The sequence below is a fragment of the Petaurus breviceps genome, unplaced genomic scaffold (genome assembly GCF_028583685.1).
Source record: "Petaurus breviceps papuanus isolate PSGF00001 unplaced genomic scaffold, PetGlider_PUasm1.0 90842, whole genome shotgun sequence".
NCBI classification, from domain to species: Eukaryota; Metazoa; Chordata; class Mammalia; order Diprotodontia; family Petauridae; genus Petaurus; species Petaurus breviceps.
In genome coordinates this window covers 10,451,842-10,468,550 of record NW_027187358.1, presented here as the reverse complement: position 1 = coordinate 10,468,550, position 16,709 = coordinate 10,451,842, and the positions used below count along the sequence as shown (strand labels likewise).

General features: G+C 45.3%; 1 protein-coding gene across 1 annotated transcript in view; it reads right to left on the bottom strand.

Moving 5' to 3' along the window:
* The window catches only part of TTC7A (tetratricopeptide repeat domain 7A), a 210,316-nt gene that overhangs the window by 40,931 nt on the left and 152,676 nt on the right, over window positions 1–16,709 (bottom strand). The window contains exon 16 of the mRNA XM_069071642.1: window positions 244–360. Coding sequence (XP_068927743.1) covers window positions 244–360 — 117 coding nt within the window. The remainder of the gene's footprint in view (window positions 1–243; window positions 361–16,709) is intronic.

The following is a 16,709-nucleotide window of genomic DNA, read 5'->3' as shown; positions in this document are numbered from 1 at the left end:
TGGACCCTCAGAAGGACCTGAGAAGACACCTGCTCTCACCTCTTCCTAACAGGAATCCACAATATCTACAATATCCACAACAAGAGACTAGCCCTTCTTCCCCTTCCTCCCAGACTGAAGGCAGCAGGCCCTATCTCCCCAGTCTCTGCGTGTCCTCAGTACCCACTCCAGTGCTGTGGTGCACAGCAACCTGTGCTGCCCCCCATCCCCCATGGCCTCCCAAGCCCAGTAAAAGACCCCTACCCTGGCAGAGAGACATTGTGTAAAGACTGCCATATGCGCAGCATGTTTCTGCAGGTCACAAGGGCCTCCTCTGGGCCTTTGTAGATGCGTTCTAGCTTCGCCTTGGTGAACATCACACTGTAGAGAGAAAGACAACCAACATGATCTTCAAGACCAGCAGAGACAGGCCGTCAGAGCCCCTTCCCCACCAAAGAGCAGTGTGGACCACTCAGAGAGGCCCGACTCGCTGTGTGTGTGACCCAGAAAGAGGGACTCGCCTCCCTGGGCCCCGGCAGCCTTTCCCTTTTCATCCTTGTCATTCCACCAAAACCTTCACTGCATCCTCCCCAAACCTTCTCCCAAACCCTTAACTTGCTATAGTATTCTTTTGTCAAGTATCTTAGCATTTACTTCTCTGTGTAAATGCTGGATTTTTCCCCACCCAGTGCAATGTAAGAATGCAAGGATTTTGGTATTGACTTTGCATGCTTGGCACCCAGATCAAATGGCTGGGTGCCAAGTCATTAAAAAATGAATTTATTAAGCACCATGACTGGTGCTTAATAAATGCCTTTTCAGCAAATGTACTCCTCTCTGAACAAAGCAGTGTGTTAAGGACTGCACAGAACTCCTGCGCTGAGACATATCTAGGGGCTTCCAGAAGAGGCGCAGGTACAGTCTGACCATAACACGTCATTATACAGGCTCCTCCTCCAGGCCTCATGGCTACTCAAATACAACTCATGCTTTGTGGCCAGGTCCAAAGTCCCACCTCCTTCAAGAAGCTGGCCGGGATCACTCCTGCTCATGTATGTACACACACACATATTTATCACATTAGAACCTCTTAACAATCCTGTGAAGTAGGGATATAATTACCCCCATTTTACTGACATAGAAACTGCTCAGGGTCACACTAGTTAATGCTTGAAGCAGGTTTTAACTTAGTTCTCTGTGACCCCAAGTCCAGTGTTCTACCCATTAAGCTATGATGCCTGTGATCCCCACGGCCATATGGCCAGCTCCAGCTCAAAGATCCTAGCACTGATCCAGCACTTACGCCGTCATTCCACCCCATCCATACTCTCTGTATCTCACCATCACCCACAAGTGTTCGAGTTCCTCCACCAAAAACTGATATTCACTGAATAAGCTGTGTTATATGAATGTGACGGAATACTATTGTGCTCTAAGAAACGAGGAGTTAGATGGTTTTAGAAAAACCTGAAGAGAATTACATGAACTGATACAAAGTGAAGTAAGCAGAACCACACAGTAAGAGTAATGCTGTAGGGGCGGCCAGGTAGCACAGCGAGTAAGAGTACCGGCTCCAGTGTTGAGAAGACCTGGAGATCGAATCCTGGGCTCAGGCACTTAGCAGCCACCCAGAAACACCTGGCCGTGTAACCTTGAGCAAGTTACTTAACCCCGATTGCTCAGGGGCGGCCAGGTGGCTCAGCGAGTAAGAGCACCGGCTCCAGTGTTGGGATGACCTGGATCAAATCCAGGCTCAGATACTCAGCACCACACCTAGAAATAATAAATGGCCGTGTAACCTTGAGCAAGTTACTTAACCCCAATTGCTTAAAAAAAAAAAAAAAAGAGTAATGCTGTAATGCTGATCATCTGGGAAAGACTTAGTTACTCTGCTCAATACAAAAATCCAAGACAATCCCAAAGGACCCATGATGAAAAGTGCTATCCACCTCCAGAGAGAACTGATGAATTTTGACTATATATTGAAGCATGATTTTTCACTTTTAAGTTTTTTTCTTGCCTTTTTTGGTTTGCTTTTTACAACATGGATAGTATGGTATGACTTCTCATACATAACTGATATCATATTGTTTGCTTTCTCAATGGTGGCAAGGAGAGAAATTGGAACTCAAAATTTTCAAAAACAAATGTTAAAAATAAATAAAATTTTAAAACAACAAAAATCTGACATTCCTCAATTTAGCCATAATTTCATTCCATCACAGGCCTCATTTTCCTTTGCTGATTCATCATCTCTAGTATAGATACCCCTAAATCAGGTACTCCCTAGGGCTGCATCATGGATCTTTATTTCTTCTCTTTCTATATATTCTACTGGAGGTTGCTTCAGCTCCCAAGGGTTATCTATATATCTGGTCTTAGTCTTTCTCAAACTACAACATTTCCAACTGGATGTCCCACAGACATCTCAAACTTAACACGTTTCCAACAGAGTTCAACTTCTGAGCTTGCCCACTTCTGCTGAAGACAGTCACCTAGGTTTGCCACCTTGGTGAGAACCTCCAAACATCACCCTTCCTCATCCATGGATCATCCAGTCAATGGCTGACGCTGCTGTTCCTAATGTGGTAGTGCTGCTACCACCGTAGTTTGGGTGCTCATTGCCTCAGACTAGTTCTGTGACCTTGGAAATGTCAAAGATAAATTCCCCTGTTCAGCTTTTAAAGCCTCTCAACAACTTGGCTCCAACATTGTCTCCAACCTTGATGCACATCACTTCTCCTGTACTCTTGAGATGGAGCCTCACTGGCCTTCCCTCTATTTTTTCTGCCTGACACCCCTACTTGTCTCCACCCCTTTGCACTGGCCATCCTCCTCCCCACCCCCACCCCATGCATGGAATGCCTTTCTTCCTCAACTCTGCCTCATAAAACCCTTCCCTTCCTTCAAGATGCAGTTCAAGAACCACTTTCATTCTTTTTAGTTTTCATCATTCACTTTTATAAGATTTTGAGTTCCAAATTTTTCTTCTTCCTTTCCCTCATCAAGACAGCATGCAATCTAATATAAGCTATACATGTACAGTCATATTAAACATATTTCCATATTAGTCACATTATAAAGAAAAATAAGAAACAAAGGGAAAAACCACAAGAAAGAAAAAAAAAGAGAGAAAATAGTATGCTTCAGTCTGCATTCAGACTCCATGGTTCCTTCTCTGGACATTGCATTTTTCATCATAAGTCTTCCGGAACTGTTTTGGATCATGGTACTGCTGAGAAGAGCTAAGTCTATCAAAGCTGGTCATCACACAAGGTTGCTGTTACTGTGTACAATGTTCTCCTGGTTCTGCTCACTTCACTCAGCATCAGTTCATGTAAGTCTTTCCTTTTTTTCTGAAGCCTGCCTGCTCATCATTTATCTTCTTAAAGTTAATTTACTTTTAGTTTTCAACATTCACTTCCATTTAAGTTTTAAATTTTCTCCCCCTCCCCTCCCTCAAGATGGCATGCAATCCAATATAGGTTCTATACATACATTCCCATTAAATGCACTTTCACATTAGTTATGTTGTATAGAAGAACCAGAACAAAAAGGAGGGACCACGAGAAAGAAAACACAACAAAACAAATAAAAAAAGAAAATAGCCTGCTGCGCTCGGCATTCAGGCTCCATAGCTCTTTCTCTGGATGTGGATGGCATTTTCCATCATGAGTCCTTTGGAACTGTTTTGGGTCCTTGCATTGCTGAGAAGGACTATCAAAGCCAGTCACTGTACACTGTGGTTGTTACTTTGTACAGTGTTCTCCTGGTTCTGCTCACTTCACTCAGTGTCGGCTCATAGAAGACTTTTCAGGGTTTTCTGAAGTTCACCTGCTCATCATTTTTTACAGCACAATAGCATTCCATCACAGTCATATACCACAACTTGTTTAGCCATTCCCCAACTGATGGGCATCCCCTCAATTTCCAGTTCTTGGCCACCACAAAAAGAGCTGCTATAAATATTTTTGTACAAATCAATAGTGATATAGAGCATTTTTTCATATGACTATAGATAGCTTTAATTTCTTCCTCTGAAAACTGCCTGTTCATATGCTTTGACCATTTGTCAATTGGGGAATAACTTGTATTCTTGTAAATTTGACTCAGTTCTCTATATATTTTATAAATAAGGCCTTTATCAGAGACACTAGTTGTAAAAATTCTTTCCCAGTTTTTCTGCTTTCCTCCTAATGTTGGTTGCATTGGCTTTGTTTGTGCAAAAACTTTTCAATTTAATGTACTCAAAATTATCCATTTTGCATTTCATAATGTTCTCTATCTCTAGTTTGGTCATAAATTATTCTGCAAGAACCACTTCCTTCTAGGAGCCCTTTCTGATTCCAGCTGCTAGTGTACTTCCTTCAAGTTATGTTGTACTTAACTATTCTGTACTTCTGCAATGATATATGCACTTGCTGTCTCCTCCCTTTAGAATGTAAGCTCTTTGAGGGCAGGGCTTGTATTCTCAGTGTATAGAACAGTGCCTATCATGTAGCTGGTACTTAATAAATGATTATTGATCATTTATTCTTTAGACTGCTGTCAGGATGATTTTCCTTACACACAGATTTGGTCATATCAGTATTCAGCTTGAAATTTTCCAGGGATTCTTGGTTATTTGTAGACCAATGTCCACATTCTTCTGCTTTGGTATGTAAGGACTCCCCTGAGTTGGTGGCCTCTGTAGTTTCATCTCCAAAGGCTTCCATGAATTTGATGCTGTGGCCAGTCTAATCTGCCCCATGAACATCAATCACTGTACTTCTCAAATTCTCTCCTTCCCCTTTGGTTGAAATCCTGCCCACCCTTTAAAGTTCAACCCAATTTCCATGTCTTCTAGGAAGCTTTCTATGATCCCTCTGGCAGTTAATGACCAACCTTCAGACCTCAAGTAACATGTTTTCTAACTCTCTAATGCATATTGGATGCATCATAGTTATTTGTGTTAATGTCTTTTCTTCAGACAGACTCTAAAAGTGCCTTAGGGGAAAGGATCATCTTATCTAAAATTCTGAACCTCCCTCAGAGTTTATAGCACAATACCTAGCTCATCATGCCCATGATATTTTTAATATTGTGTTATTGCTGTATTGTCCCCAATACGTGATTATGCTCTGGCAAAAGGCCAGCTGGTCACATGCCAGCCAGTCAGTGCCCCACCCGTGGGCTTTTGTTTCTTTAGAACCCATCTCCCTTGTTGTGTTGTGACTTTTTCAATCCCTTTTAAAGAGGTCAGTGATGTTGCCTGTCTTCTCTTATCTGTCCCCTTTGAGTTAAACTCCCCTTCACACTAAAACCTGTGGCAATGCCTGCCAGCCTCTTTCCAAAGGGAAAAATGCCAGACTGCTGGAAACCTGATCCTTGATATTTCCTCACCTTCATTTTAAAAGCTTTCATCTTTCACCCAGTTTATTTGGGGGGTGGGGGATGAAGGAGGGGATACACAGCAACTAAATTCAGCCAGATCTGAACTCTCTTCCTAACACCATGCTGGGCACTCTATCAACAGCACAGCCTAGCTGCTTCTGAGGCAGTACCTGTACCCAGGCCTTCTAGATCCAAAGGCTAACTATGCATCATGCCATCCTACCTCTCACTCTTAATACAATACAGACTATAACTGTGGCACAAGGCAGTTGAGAAGGGTTTCATGAATTCAGTTAAGCAGCTAACAGTCCTAAGGGTGGACTGTGCACAGAGCCCCCTGCTGGGAACCTGGGGATAGTTGGATGAGGAAGCTAAGACAAGACAAGTCCTTGCTTTCATGGAGCTTACAGTCCATGGAGCTTACAGGAGGAGAAGAGCTGTAGACAAGTAACGAGAGCTCCAAATAACACATTCTCAGCACATCAGAAAGGTCTCCAGGGAGGGCCATGGAAGGGTCAGAGCTAATCTCTGAAGGGCAGGCAGAATTTAGGGGGAGGACAGAGCTCAGTGAGACAAGTGATGAAGAACAGGCCTGGGCCCAGTCCGGGGAAAGAGGGAAAGGAAGACCTCCTGCTGGACAATTTGAGGGTCAAAGCTGCTTATTAACATTACCCCTCAGCTCCTCAAATGGCTGGGGCAACAGGAATTAGAGCCTCCTTCCTGCAGCTGGTGTCCTCAGCTTGGTGACTAAGGGCTGGGCTATCTCCCCCAGGGACGACTTCCTGGATTCGGCCAGCTGGCCTCACAGCATTCCTCCTGTGACCCTGGCAGGCTGTTCCCTTCCCATGGCTCGCTGGGACCCCTCTCCTCCACTCTGCTTTTTCCATTCTGCCATTCAGAGCTCCCACGCGAGCTGGTTCAGCGAGGCCCTGACTCAACATGACTCGTCCCAGGCCTGATCTCCCGGCTGGTCGGGGCAGCGCCAGGACACTGGATCTGACCACAGCACGCAGGGCCCAGACTGGACGAAGGCAGCTGAGGGACGTGCCAGGTACAGGGATCACTGTAAGCTGAGCCGTGTCAGAAGCTGCTTTTTGGTAGGCAGGCTGGGGCCTCACTGCTGAAATTCCATTAACATGAGTGACCCAAGAATGGAATTTCTCAAGCGAACCACATCCCTTCCAGGCTGGAGCACGTGCTTATCCTGTAGGCTATTCAAACAGGCAGTTCTCTAGCTTTATCCCTTATTCTCGGACCCTGGGGAATTACAGATTAGCTTGTGAATACATTCCATCTCTCTCTCTCTCCAACACGTTTTTTTAGCTCACTACCCCCAAGAAATAGGCATGATTTATTATTTTTTGTACATAAAGATGACATCTTCAACCCGGCTTTGATAAGACATGTACCACTGAGGTATGCTTCCAAGAGTGAGAAAGGCTGGTGGTGAGCTTTCCACTCTTCGGAGGAAGGGACCTCTTACAGATTCAGTTCAGGCACCACCTTGAAGGTTTTCTTGCTACTCTCCTGCCCCCAAATTACCCTGTATTTAATTTGTCTATCTGTGTGTTTGTGGATGTGGATGTTGTCTAGGTGTTTCGTTATATGTTTGTTGATTATTTCCCAGTACTTTTGTAGCTGTCTGGAGGTAAGAAAGTCTGTGGCCAGCTAACACTTTGGGATTTCTAACTATTTTAACTAGCTCACATAGGGATTCAAAGCTATGATTCAGTCTCATTAGCACTCTATTCTAACGTTCTGGGTTCCTTCCTGGACACAGATGTTGGTCATTTTTAGTCGTTCCTCATGGTCTAGCTCAAGTCTCATCTACTGAAAGGCAGCTGGGTGTGTCTGGAGACTAAGGCTGACCTATTCAAACCCCAGCTCTGCTACTCCAGTCTTCAGCCTCCCAGGCCATCTCACCACCTGCCAACCACTGCTGACCTGCTCCTCCCCATCTGGACTAGGACATGAGATATCCACAATAGGGTATGCCAAAATCCATGCCTTAAGCCCCTGGGAAAATCAATCTACTCATTTTGGGAGTTCCCATCTTAGGGTCCAAACCCAAGGATTAGTGACCAAGTCACCAATAAGCATTTATTAAATAACGACTGCATGCCAAGTGTTACATTAAGCATCAAGGATATTCTCAAGCTGCTCAGCCCAAGTGACTACAAGGTGACTTCCTCAGCTTGCTCTTCCCTACTAGCTGGCCCTAGACACTGGGCTATGCTTCAGTTTTACATCTCACTGAGCCATCCAGCCAGGTGAATTCCTCCCCTCCAGCCCCAACCTTCCACCTTCCTACAACAAAACTCCCTTCCCTGCCTCTCTCCTGAGCTCCAGACACAGCTGCCAGCACACAGATATCACTTCATATAGGCTCTTTTTTCCATTCATTCCTTCTTGTGATTTTGGACACGTCAGTCAGCCAGTCTGGCCTCAGTTTCCTCATATATACAACAGAAGGGTTGGGCCGGGTGATCGCTAAGGTCCCTTCTAACTTTAAATGGGTGATGCTGTGCCAGGATGCCCTTCCTGACGGTGCCACTCCTTCCAGTCTCAGAACATTGCGCTGCCTTGGGCATATTTCACTTTCCCAACACATTCCAGACCAAGGTCAATGTCTAGGTCAAGGTTGGTGTCCTATTCTTCTTTGCACCCTCCAAGAAGTCTAGCACGGGACTAGGCACACAGTAAATACTTGAGCGAATGAATGAATGAATGGGAATGACAAACATCTGCCCACGTTATGGATCATCCACATCCTGTGAGATCATCCTCATCATTTTCCACTGGGGAGGATGGAGGGTGAGAGGGGAATGTAGATCCTTTACTATTCATGAGTTCAGTACAGAATGGAATACTTTACTAAGAAAAGGCCCTTTGATCTTTACCAGCAAGCAGGGCACTGACACATTTAGATCTTTTAAGCAGTCTGAAAGTTCTCGTTCAGAGGGAGTGCCTTCAGGGCTAGGATGACACCCCTCAGTTGCTATCACCCTGCCTAACGACCAGTGGGGTACCCCTCCAGAAGTCAGCTGTCAGAGCAGGGCCACCATGAGGCCTGGGGAACTCTCTGAAGGTGTGCTCTACAGGGCAAAGCCAACCAAATCCCTACCCCTGGGGGCACTAGGTGCTGGGCATGCAAAGATAAAAAAACAAAATACTCCTTGCCCACTAGGACTTGGGGGGAGGAGGATGGAGCATGCACACAAGCAAGTAAGTAAAAAAGGGTTGGCTAGGAACTAGATTTGAGGTTTTAGGGGAATAGGGAACCCCTAGGTGAGGAAATTCTTTGTGTCAATGGGTATTGGAACCTTCTCTCAGAGAGTTGCCTAAAGAACTGAGAGGTTCAAGTGACCCACTGAGGGTCATATCACCTGTATTTGTCAGAGACAGGATTTGCTGGATTTAGATTCAAGACAGATCTGAATTCAAATCCTTCCTTAGACACTTACTAGCTGTGTGACCCAGTTCAGGTTGCTTAACCTCTCTCAGTCTCAAGTTTCCTTATCTGTAAAATGGGGCTATCAGTACCTACCTCCCAGGATTGTTGTGAGGACCAAATGAGGCAACATGTAAAGCACTGCAAATCTTAGAGTGATACAGAAATATGCTATTATCACTCCTCCCAGTTCTGGGGTCAGCCTCTCACCACCTACACATTCTGCTTCTCTTAATGCAAAGACCATAGAAAATCATATGAAGTCATTCCAAGAGGAAGAAAATGTAAAGGCAGTGGGGTGGGGGGGAGGGGGAGAGAGGTGAGATCAGATCGGGAAATCTCACACAGAAGCTGAGATTTTGCAGGGTGGAGCTGAGGGAGCATTCCAGATGTGGGAGATCACTTATGCCAAGGCACAGGGTGATGGAATGCAGCCCGTGGGGCAAAGTGGGCAGACCAGTTTGGCTGCAACGAGGCCAAAGGTGAGAGAGCTGGTGCAGTCCACAGGCCCATGCAGCCAGCAGCCATGGCATAAGCCCTCCCAAGAGAGCAGGGAGACAAGACAGGCTCTGTCCCCCAAGCGGGCCTCGAGTCCAGAAGCTGGGGTGCACCCTGACCTCTGGAGGCCAGGGACATTCAGGACTCCTGATGGAATGACTTCATTCACAGCTTTCACCTTCTTCCATCGACATATTATCACCCTTCTTCCTGACTTGGATGGTTCTGAATAATGTGCTGTGAGGGAGGAGACTTTTATCTTCACTTGTTTATCCTGGGGGCAGGGGCGGGGCCCCCGGGGTGCAGGGCTGGAGAAGGGAAGGATGGCAGGAAGGATTTGGGGAGAAGGCAGCCAACTAAATCCTTATGTATTAGTAACAGCTAGCATTTATACAGTAGTTTACAAATGTTACCTCATTTTACCCAAACAACAACCCTGGGGGTGGAGGGAGACTGACTTGCTAGTATCATCCCCATTTTCCAGATGCAGGCAGAGGGAAAGGACTTGCCCAAAGGCACAGTTACTAAGTGTCTACAGGAGGTTGTGAATTCAGGTCTGGGGCTCCCAGGGAGCCACTCTGAGCTCTGCCCCCAGCTTTGTACTAGTATTATGGGGAATAAGGTTAAGACACAGCCCCTCAAGGAAAGAACAGTTTAATTATGGAGATAAGACCCAAGAGTCAAGATACTTGGGTTCTTTTGCATATAGTGTGGGACTTTTTCAATATGTTGATTAGTTTTTTTGAGTATTTGTTCTCTTTTTTTCTTCTTCTTTATTATAAGGGATGGCTCTTTGGGAGGGGATGTAGGGGGATATTTAGGTGATAAAAAATTAAAAGACAGCAATAAAACCTATTTTTTAAATAAAAGAGACCTGTGTTGTCCAAGAGTCCAAGCTCTGCATGGTGCAGTAGAAAGAACATTAGATTTAAAAACAAAGGAGCTGGGCTCCAGTGCCACCTGTCGCTACCTGTGTGACCCTATGTCATCTACCCTCTGCAGGCTATGGTTTCTTTCTCCATGAGATGGGAAGGTTGGACTAAGGGCTCTTCACCTGGGATCTGTGAACTTTTAAAAGAATATTTCAACAACTATATTTTGCTATGATTGGTTTCTCTTGTAATCCTAGGGTTTTTTTTTGTGCTTTTAAGAACATCCCTGTGAGAAGGGGCCCAGAGTCTCCACCAGACTACTGCAAAAGGGACAAACAAGGAACCCGGGACTACGTGACCTCCAGTGTCCCAGCTCCAGATCCCACGATCCCACTAATTCTCTGTGTGGCTGTACACTGTCTGAGCCTTGGTTTCCCTGTCTTTAACATTGAAGTAGTAATCATTGCTCTGCCTGCCTCCCAGGCATCCAGGGAGGCTGAGCTAAGAAAGTGCATGGGAAAGCACCAGGAAATGTAGTACCATGCAAACTAGAGGCAGCACGGTGAAGGATGCTGGACCAAACGGTCCCCACCCTCCTGGAGAATGTGGTCTGTACTTGGCAAAGTTGCTCTTTCTGACCTGAAGGGAGGTGGGGCTTGGGGAAGCTGGGGAGGGGAAGGAAGTCCTGGGAGAGGGCATGTGGCTCAGAGCTGCCTGAAGGCCTGGAGAGGGTCAATGGCAGCTTCCTGACCCTTCTTCCTGCAGGGCTATGGAGAGGGGCTTTTTCCAAAAAGCTCCTAAAGAGATGACAGCACAGTCTCAGAGGAGGCAAGCAGCAGGCCAGCATCGATCACACGCAGAGATTTGCCAGACTAGATCCTGTTTATGTGAAGCAAAGCATACCCTGAGGAGACAGATAGCATGGCACCTTTACCCTCTAGTCACGCTAACCTTATTATGGATTGTTTTTCCATCCTCTGAGTCCTGGCTTTAAGAGGTACCAATACAGCTTCTAATGCCAAACACCTTGGTCATGAGGCTATCATCCCAAAAGAGATGAGGGAGCCAGGGTTGTCTCCCACAATTCCAGAAAGGACCACTGGAAGTCTGAGCAAGCAACTGGTTACTTTTCTCTTAGTAGCAGAGGTTCAAAGGCGCAGAGCTTGAGCTCTGGAAAGGACCTCAGAGGTCATCCAGTGCTCCCCTCTCATTTTATAGTGGAGGGAAATGAGGGAAGAGACTTGACCTATCCATGTTCTCACAAGCACTAGATGCCCACCCATCAACAAGTATTTATCAGGCACCAATGGCTGACTGTCTGGTACTGTGCAGGGCTGAAGATTCAAATACAAAGAATAAAACAGCTCCCATTCTCAAGGAGGCGACAAATATTCCTACAGGGTCATTTGGGGAGGAGGGCAGAAATTGTTTCATCCATTCAGGAAGAGAAGGAGCTAAGGAAGGAGTGCCCTGCAGGGTGCCCATGGTGGGGCAGCAATGGAGAGGAGGCCTGCTGGACTGGATCAGTGTGTGAGAGGAGGCTGGAGAGACAGACAGAGCTGGGAGGTACCGGGCTGAATAGCTAAACAGAGGTGTGTACAGTTTATCCCAGAGGCCATGGGAAGCCACTGGGGTTCAGCAAGCAGGGGAGTGCTTCACTTCTTTGACAGCAGTGTGGAGGACGGATGGGCTGTGAGAAGCTCTTAGGAGGCTGCTCTAAGCCCCTTGAGAGTGGATGAGGTTCTGGCCTAAGGTGGTGGCTATGGAGAGAAGGGGTCAGATTCAAGACATACTCAACTCAAGTTGAGAATAATGCCAAGATGATGAATTACAAGGAAGGTGCCTTCAGCAACAACAGGGAAATGTGGGCGTAGGGCAGGCTGAGGAAAATATCTAGTTTGAGATGTTCAACAGGCAATCTGTGATGCAGGACTGAACCCTCGGTGGAGAGAGTGCACTTGGATATACATGTCTGGGAGTCATCCACATGGAGATCATGAGTAAATCCCAGTTTCAAACCCGAGTCCTCTGACTCAGGAGCTGGGACTCCTTCCACACTGCTATCCATAATGGTAGGGAGATGAAGAGTGTGTTTGAGGAAGGGCCCCATTAACTAAAATGGTGTGCTAACAGTGAATAGAGGGCTGAATTTGGAGGCAAAGGACCTGGATTCAAGTCCCTGCTCTGCTACTTTTTGCCACTGTGACCTGGAACAAGTCACAACATCTCTGGGCCTCAGTTTCCTCTTCTGTACAGTGAGACACTCCAGTTCTCTTCCAGCTGTGATCCAATGACAAAGTTTGAATAGGGGAATCCTGCACAATCTATCCTAAAATTATTCACGCTCATTCAATGACTTGCTGAAATCCTATCCAACTTCCATCTTCCTTGAAGTCATCTTTCTCTCCCTAGACTGCTTCAGAGTACTGTGGTATTAAGTTATCTGCTTCCATGTTTTACCTTTTAAGACTGTGAGCTCTTTGGGGGCAAGGACTGGATCACTACCCACTTCATAAGGCTGCTGTAAGGAAAGGTGACTGCAGGTTCCTACTAAGTGTTTGTTAAATTAAGTGATGGATATGCTTCCTTCACTCTGCGGGCTTCCTTTTGTCTTCACACTGGAGGACCCTCTGGGGCCAGCATCATGTCCCTGCTCTGCTCGCCTGACTCACCTTGACGGCCTTCTGTTTCTTCACTGATATCAAGAGCTGGCATTGATATAATTGGGGTGATGGTGAGAGAATTGAGCCAGAGGATCTGTGAGGTTTCTTCTAGATTAAAATCCTATAATCCCCATTTTACGGATGATAACAGTAACTGACGTTTAAATAGCAGCTTAATATCTTCAAAGTGGTTTACATATACTATCTCATTTGCACGTCTGAGTAATCCTGTAAGCAGGCACTTATTGTTATTTTCCCCACTTGAGAGATGAGGAAATTAAGGGTCAGAGAAGTAAAATGACTTGTCCTGAGCCACACAGGTTGGTCCCTGTGATTCATTTCCAGGACTACATCTACTATACTACACCACTGATCAGAGCACTTTCTGGATTATTCACTTAGCAACCACTAACTAAGCACCTATCCTAAGTAGGACCCATAAAGATCCCTGGAAAAATGCTGACTGGTAACAGTGTGGACAAGTTGTAGGGACAGTTCAATCAATCAATAAACAAGGATTTACTAAGCACTTGTATGACCAGTCCTGTGCTGGGTGTTCGTGGGAGACCAGAAAATAAAAGACATGATTTCCAGCGCTCAAGGAAGCTACGTTTTCATTAGAATGACAGAACAAATCAGTAGCATACAGAATATGACCAATCAAATGGCAGGATTTTTGGTTTGGTTTCTTGTAAATAATCAAAGGGGGTTTCATGGAAGAGGTGATACTCCTTGCATTAGGTCTTGGAGAATGAGCTGGATTTAGATAAGCTAAGAGGGCAGGAGACCATTTTAGGGAGGAGAAGGAATAACATAAGCAGAAGCACAGAGACAGGAATAAGCACATACAAAGGGTGTGTGCATGTGTATGTTTTTTTTTTTTAATAAGCAATCGGGGTTAAGTAACTTGCTCAAGGTTACAGGGCCAGGTGTTTCTGGGTGGGTGCTAAGTGTCTGAGCCTGGATTTGATCCCAGGTCATCCCGACATTGGAGCCGGTGCTCTTACTCGCTGAGCCACCTGGCCGCCCCTATGCATGTGTATGTTGACAGGTCAGATGGTGAGATTAGCCCAACTAGAAAAGAGGGTCCATGTTAGGGAGATTAAGAGGGACAACACCCCATGGAGAAAGGATCAGCATGGCTGGCCAAGCCAGTCACACCACTCCTACCCTTGGGAGGCCATATCCTAGACCTCATTAGACAATGACTCACTAAGCTGCAGAGCCCCAAATTTCTGCCAGAAATGTCAGCACTCCAGGTTACTAAGCATTCCTCTAAATTAAGTCCGTTTTGGAAAGACTCAATGGGAAGAATTAGCTGATTAAGCCCAGGCCTAGTCTCTCAGAGGGTGTTATTTTTAAGTAACTGTAATGTGAATAATCTTTGAAATAGAAAAGACTAGCCAAAGCTCTATTAATTTCCTAACGAATTATTCCACTAAGAAGGACACGCCAGTAATTCAACCCATTTCAACAGGGTGCAAGCCCTGGAATTTAGGAGAGTCTCTTTCCAAACACCAAGCTAAGTAAATGGATTCTACCTGATCAGGTCAACTCTTCTTAACCCCTCAAACCAAATGATTTTTTCTTGGGTCTGTAGGATTACATTACCCCCATATCTCCCTTAATCCTTTAATACTCACTCTGATCCTGTACCTCTTAATTAATTCATTTAATGTGATATTATTTTGAGGCTTAAAAAAAAAACCCATAAATCCCAAAGCTTCAATTCCTTAAGTGTATTCTTTCTTCATTATTTACAAGGTCCAGATCTAGGGAGAACAGCATTGTTGTTAATCTAAATAAAATTCACAGACACCACCCCCCGGCATGTGGAGTGCTTGGGGGGGGTCAGCAATACTTATCAAAGCTAATGGACAGCTATGGTAGAGGTCCTTAAAAGCAATCATCTCCAGATTTACTTCCATTGAAAATATCAATAAGTTTAGGCTTTAAAATGCTTATCTGGGCTCTGAGAGCACAGGGTAGAGGCAGGGGTGGTGCTGTCAGGGAGACTAAAGACCATTAAAAGTTCAAGTTTCAGCTCCAACCAGGTTAAGGATCTGGCAGATGGACTCCAAACCTATAAGCTGGAGACATCAATGGAGGACTGAAATTGAGGAAGGTTCTTCTGTCTGAGACATCTGCAGAATTCCCTTCAGGTATAACCAATGACTTTTTTTCTCTATTTTTTTAGTCTGACTTTTTTTATACTTGACTGTAAATATAAGCTCCCAGAGGACAGGAACTATGTTTTAACAAACTCTGCACAAAGTTAAGCAAAGTTTTGTCCAGGATAGGTGTTTGATTAAGAACTAAGGAAGAAACTTAGCAAAGCTAAATTGGATGATGAAGAAAAAAAGGCACTGGGATAGCATATATGAACAATCTAGCTGAAGGCTGCTGTCTTCATTAGGACATTGGTAGTCAAAATGGGTAGTGGACTGGTTGGGCCCAGCAAAGTACAAATTATGTTTTGGTTCACTCTTGTGTTATACCAGGGCTAATGACCAAGGATATCAATGTTTTAAATATCCATCTGATGTGTCATGATGCTCATCAATAAAATCAAATAAATATTAGGCTGATGGCAAAGACATCAGCTCTACAAAGGTAGAATCTGAGACACAATGAGTAATGTTCTGGGAGTCCAAAAGCCTATGTTCTAGACCTAAATGATACTGATGAACCAAATGGCACCATGGGCAAATGACTCTCTGAGTCTCAGTTTTCTTGTTTTTAGAATGGGGAAAGTCTGCATTGGAAGATCTCTATGGGCTCTCCCAACTATGGGATTCAGTGACCTATCATCAACTACTCATGTCTGGTTGGTAAATTTTATTAATACAGATAAAGCATCAACAACTGAAAACAAAGAAAGCACCGAGTCTCGTGCCCTTGAGGTCCACAAGGCCTCAAATGACTTTGGAAGAACTTTGGGTCCTGCTAATGCCAAGGCGTCAAACAATTTCCAAAACAGTTTGGGTTTCTGGGGGAGATGGATGCAACCTTCCCTGGTTTGTTTACACCTCTCCAGATCTGGCCTGATATCCATGATATTCAGGTTCAAGAACATCTCTCTGGACAGGCCCAATGGGGTTTCTATTCCCTTAGGACCCAAGCTTGGGTTGAAACCCTCAGGGGTGCCCCACACCCCAGGGACAGAGAGGAGGGCGGCAGAAGAAAAACAATGTGCATTCCAAACGCCCTGTCACTGGGCTTTCAAAACTGATATGGCAGGCTTCCAGCCCTGCTGGGCAGAATCAGTGACTGATGGGCTGTTTATTGGAAAGCTCCCCTCATTGGCTGGGGAACTTTGTTTGGTTACCATAGAGATCTCCACTACAAGGGCCCTGACTAAAGTGTGAGGAATCTGTTACTTAAAACCACCACCACACAGGCCCTGCTGGCTTCAGGAATGAGCTATCAGCTCATTTTCACTTGACCTGTATTTCTGCCTCCCCCAGGCCTAGGCCTTCCTCTACCCCCTCCCCCCAAATATTCCCTAAAAATCTGAAAAAGAAAGGAAGAATGAAGCCAATCCTAACCTTCGAGTAAACAGTCTCTGGCTGTCTTCCTGCCCTTTTGGCTTAGTATAGTCCATGAACCTAAAAGATAAAGCTGCTCTCACTGTTGGCACCCCTAGTCAGGCAAAGAACCAGTCCCTCAGGGGGCATGTGTAGGGCTCCCTGGCCAAATGTTTCATGGGCTTAGTTGGTAGCCTACAGGATTTCAGGAAGCAGTGCTGGGGGTGTCTGGTTCCCATCAAGCCAGGTTCACACTGTACCCTAAGGGACCATCAATCTTTGTCTCATCACGTTTTTGGTTTGGCTTTTTTTTTGCTGTTGTTTTTTACACCAGCTTCATTTGCTA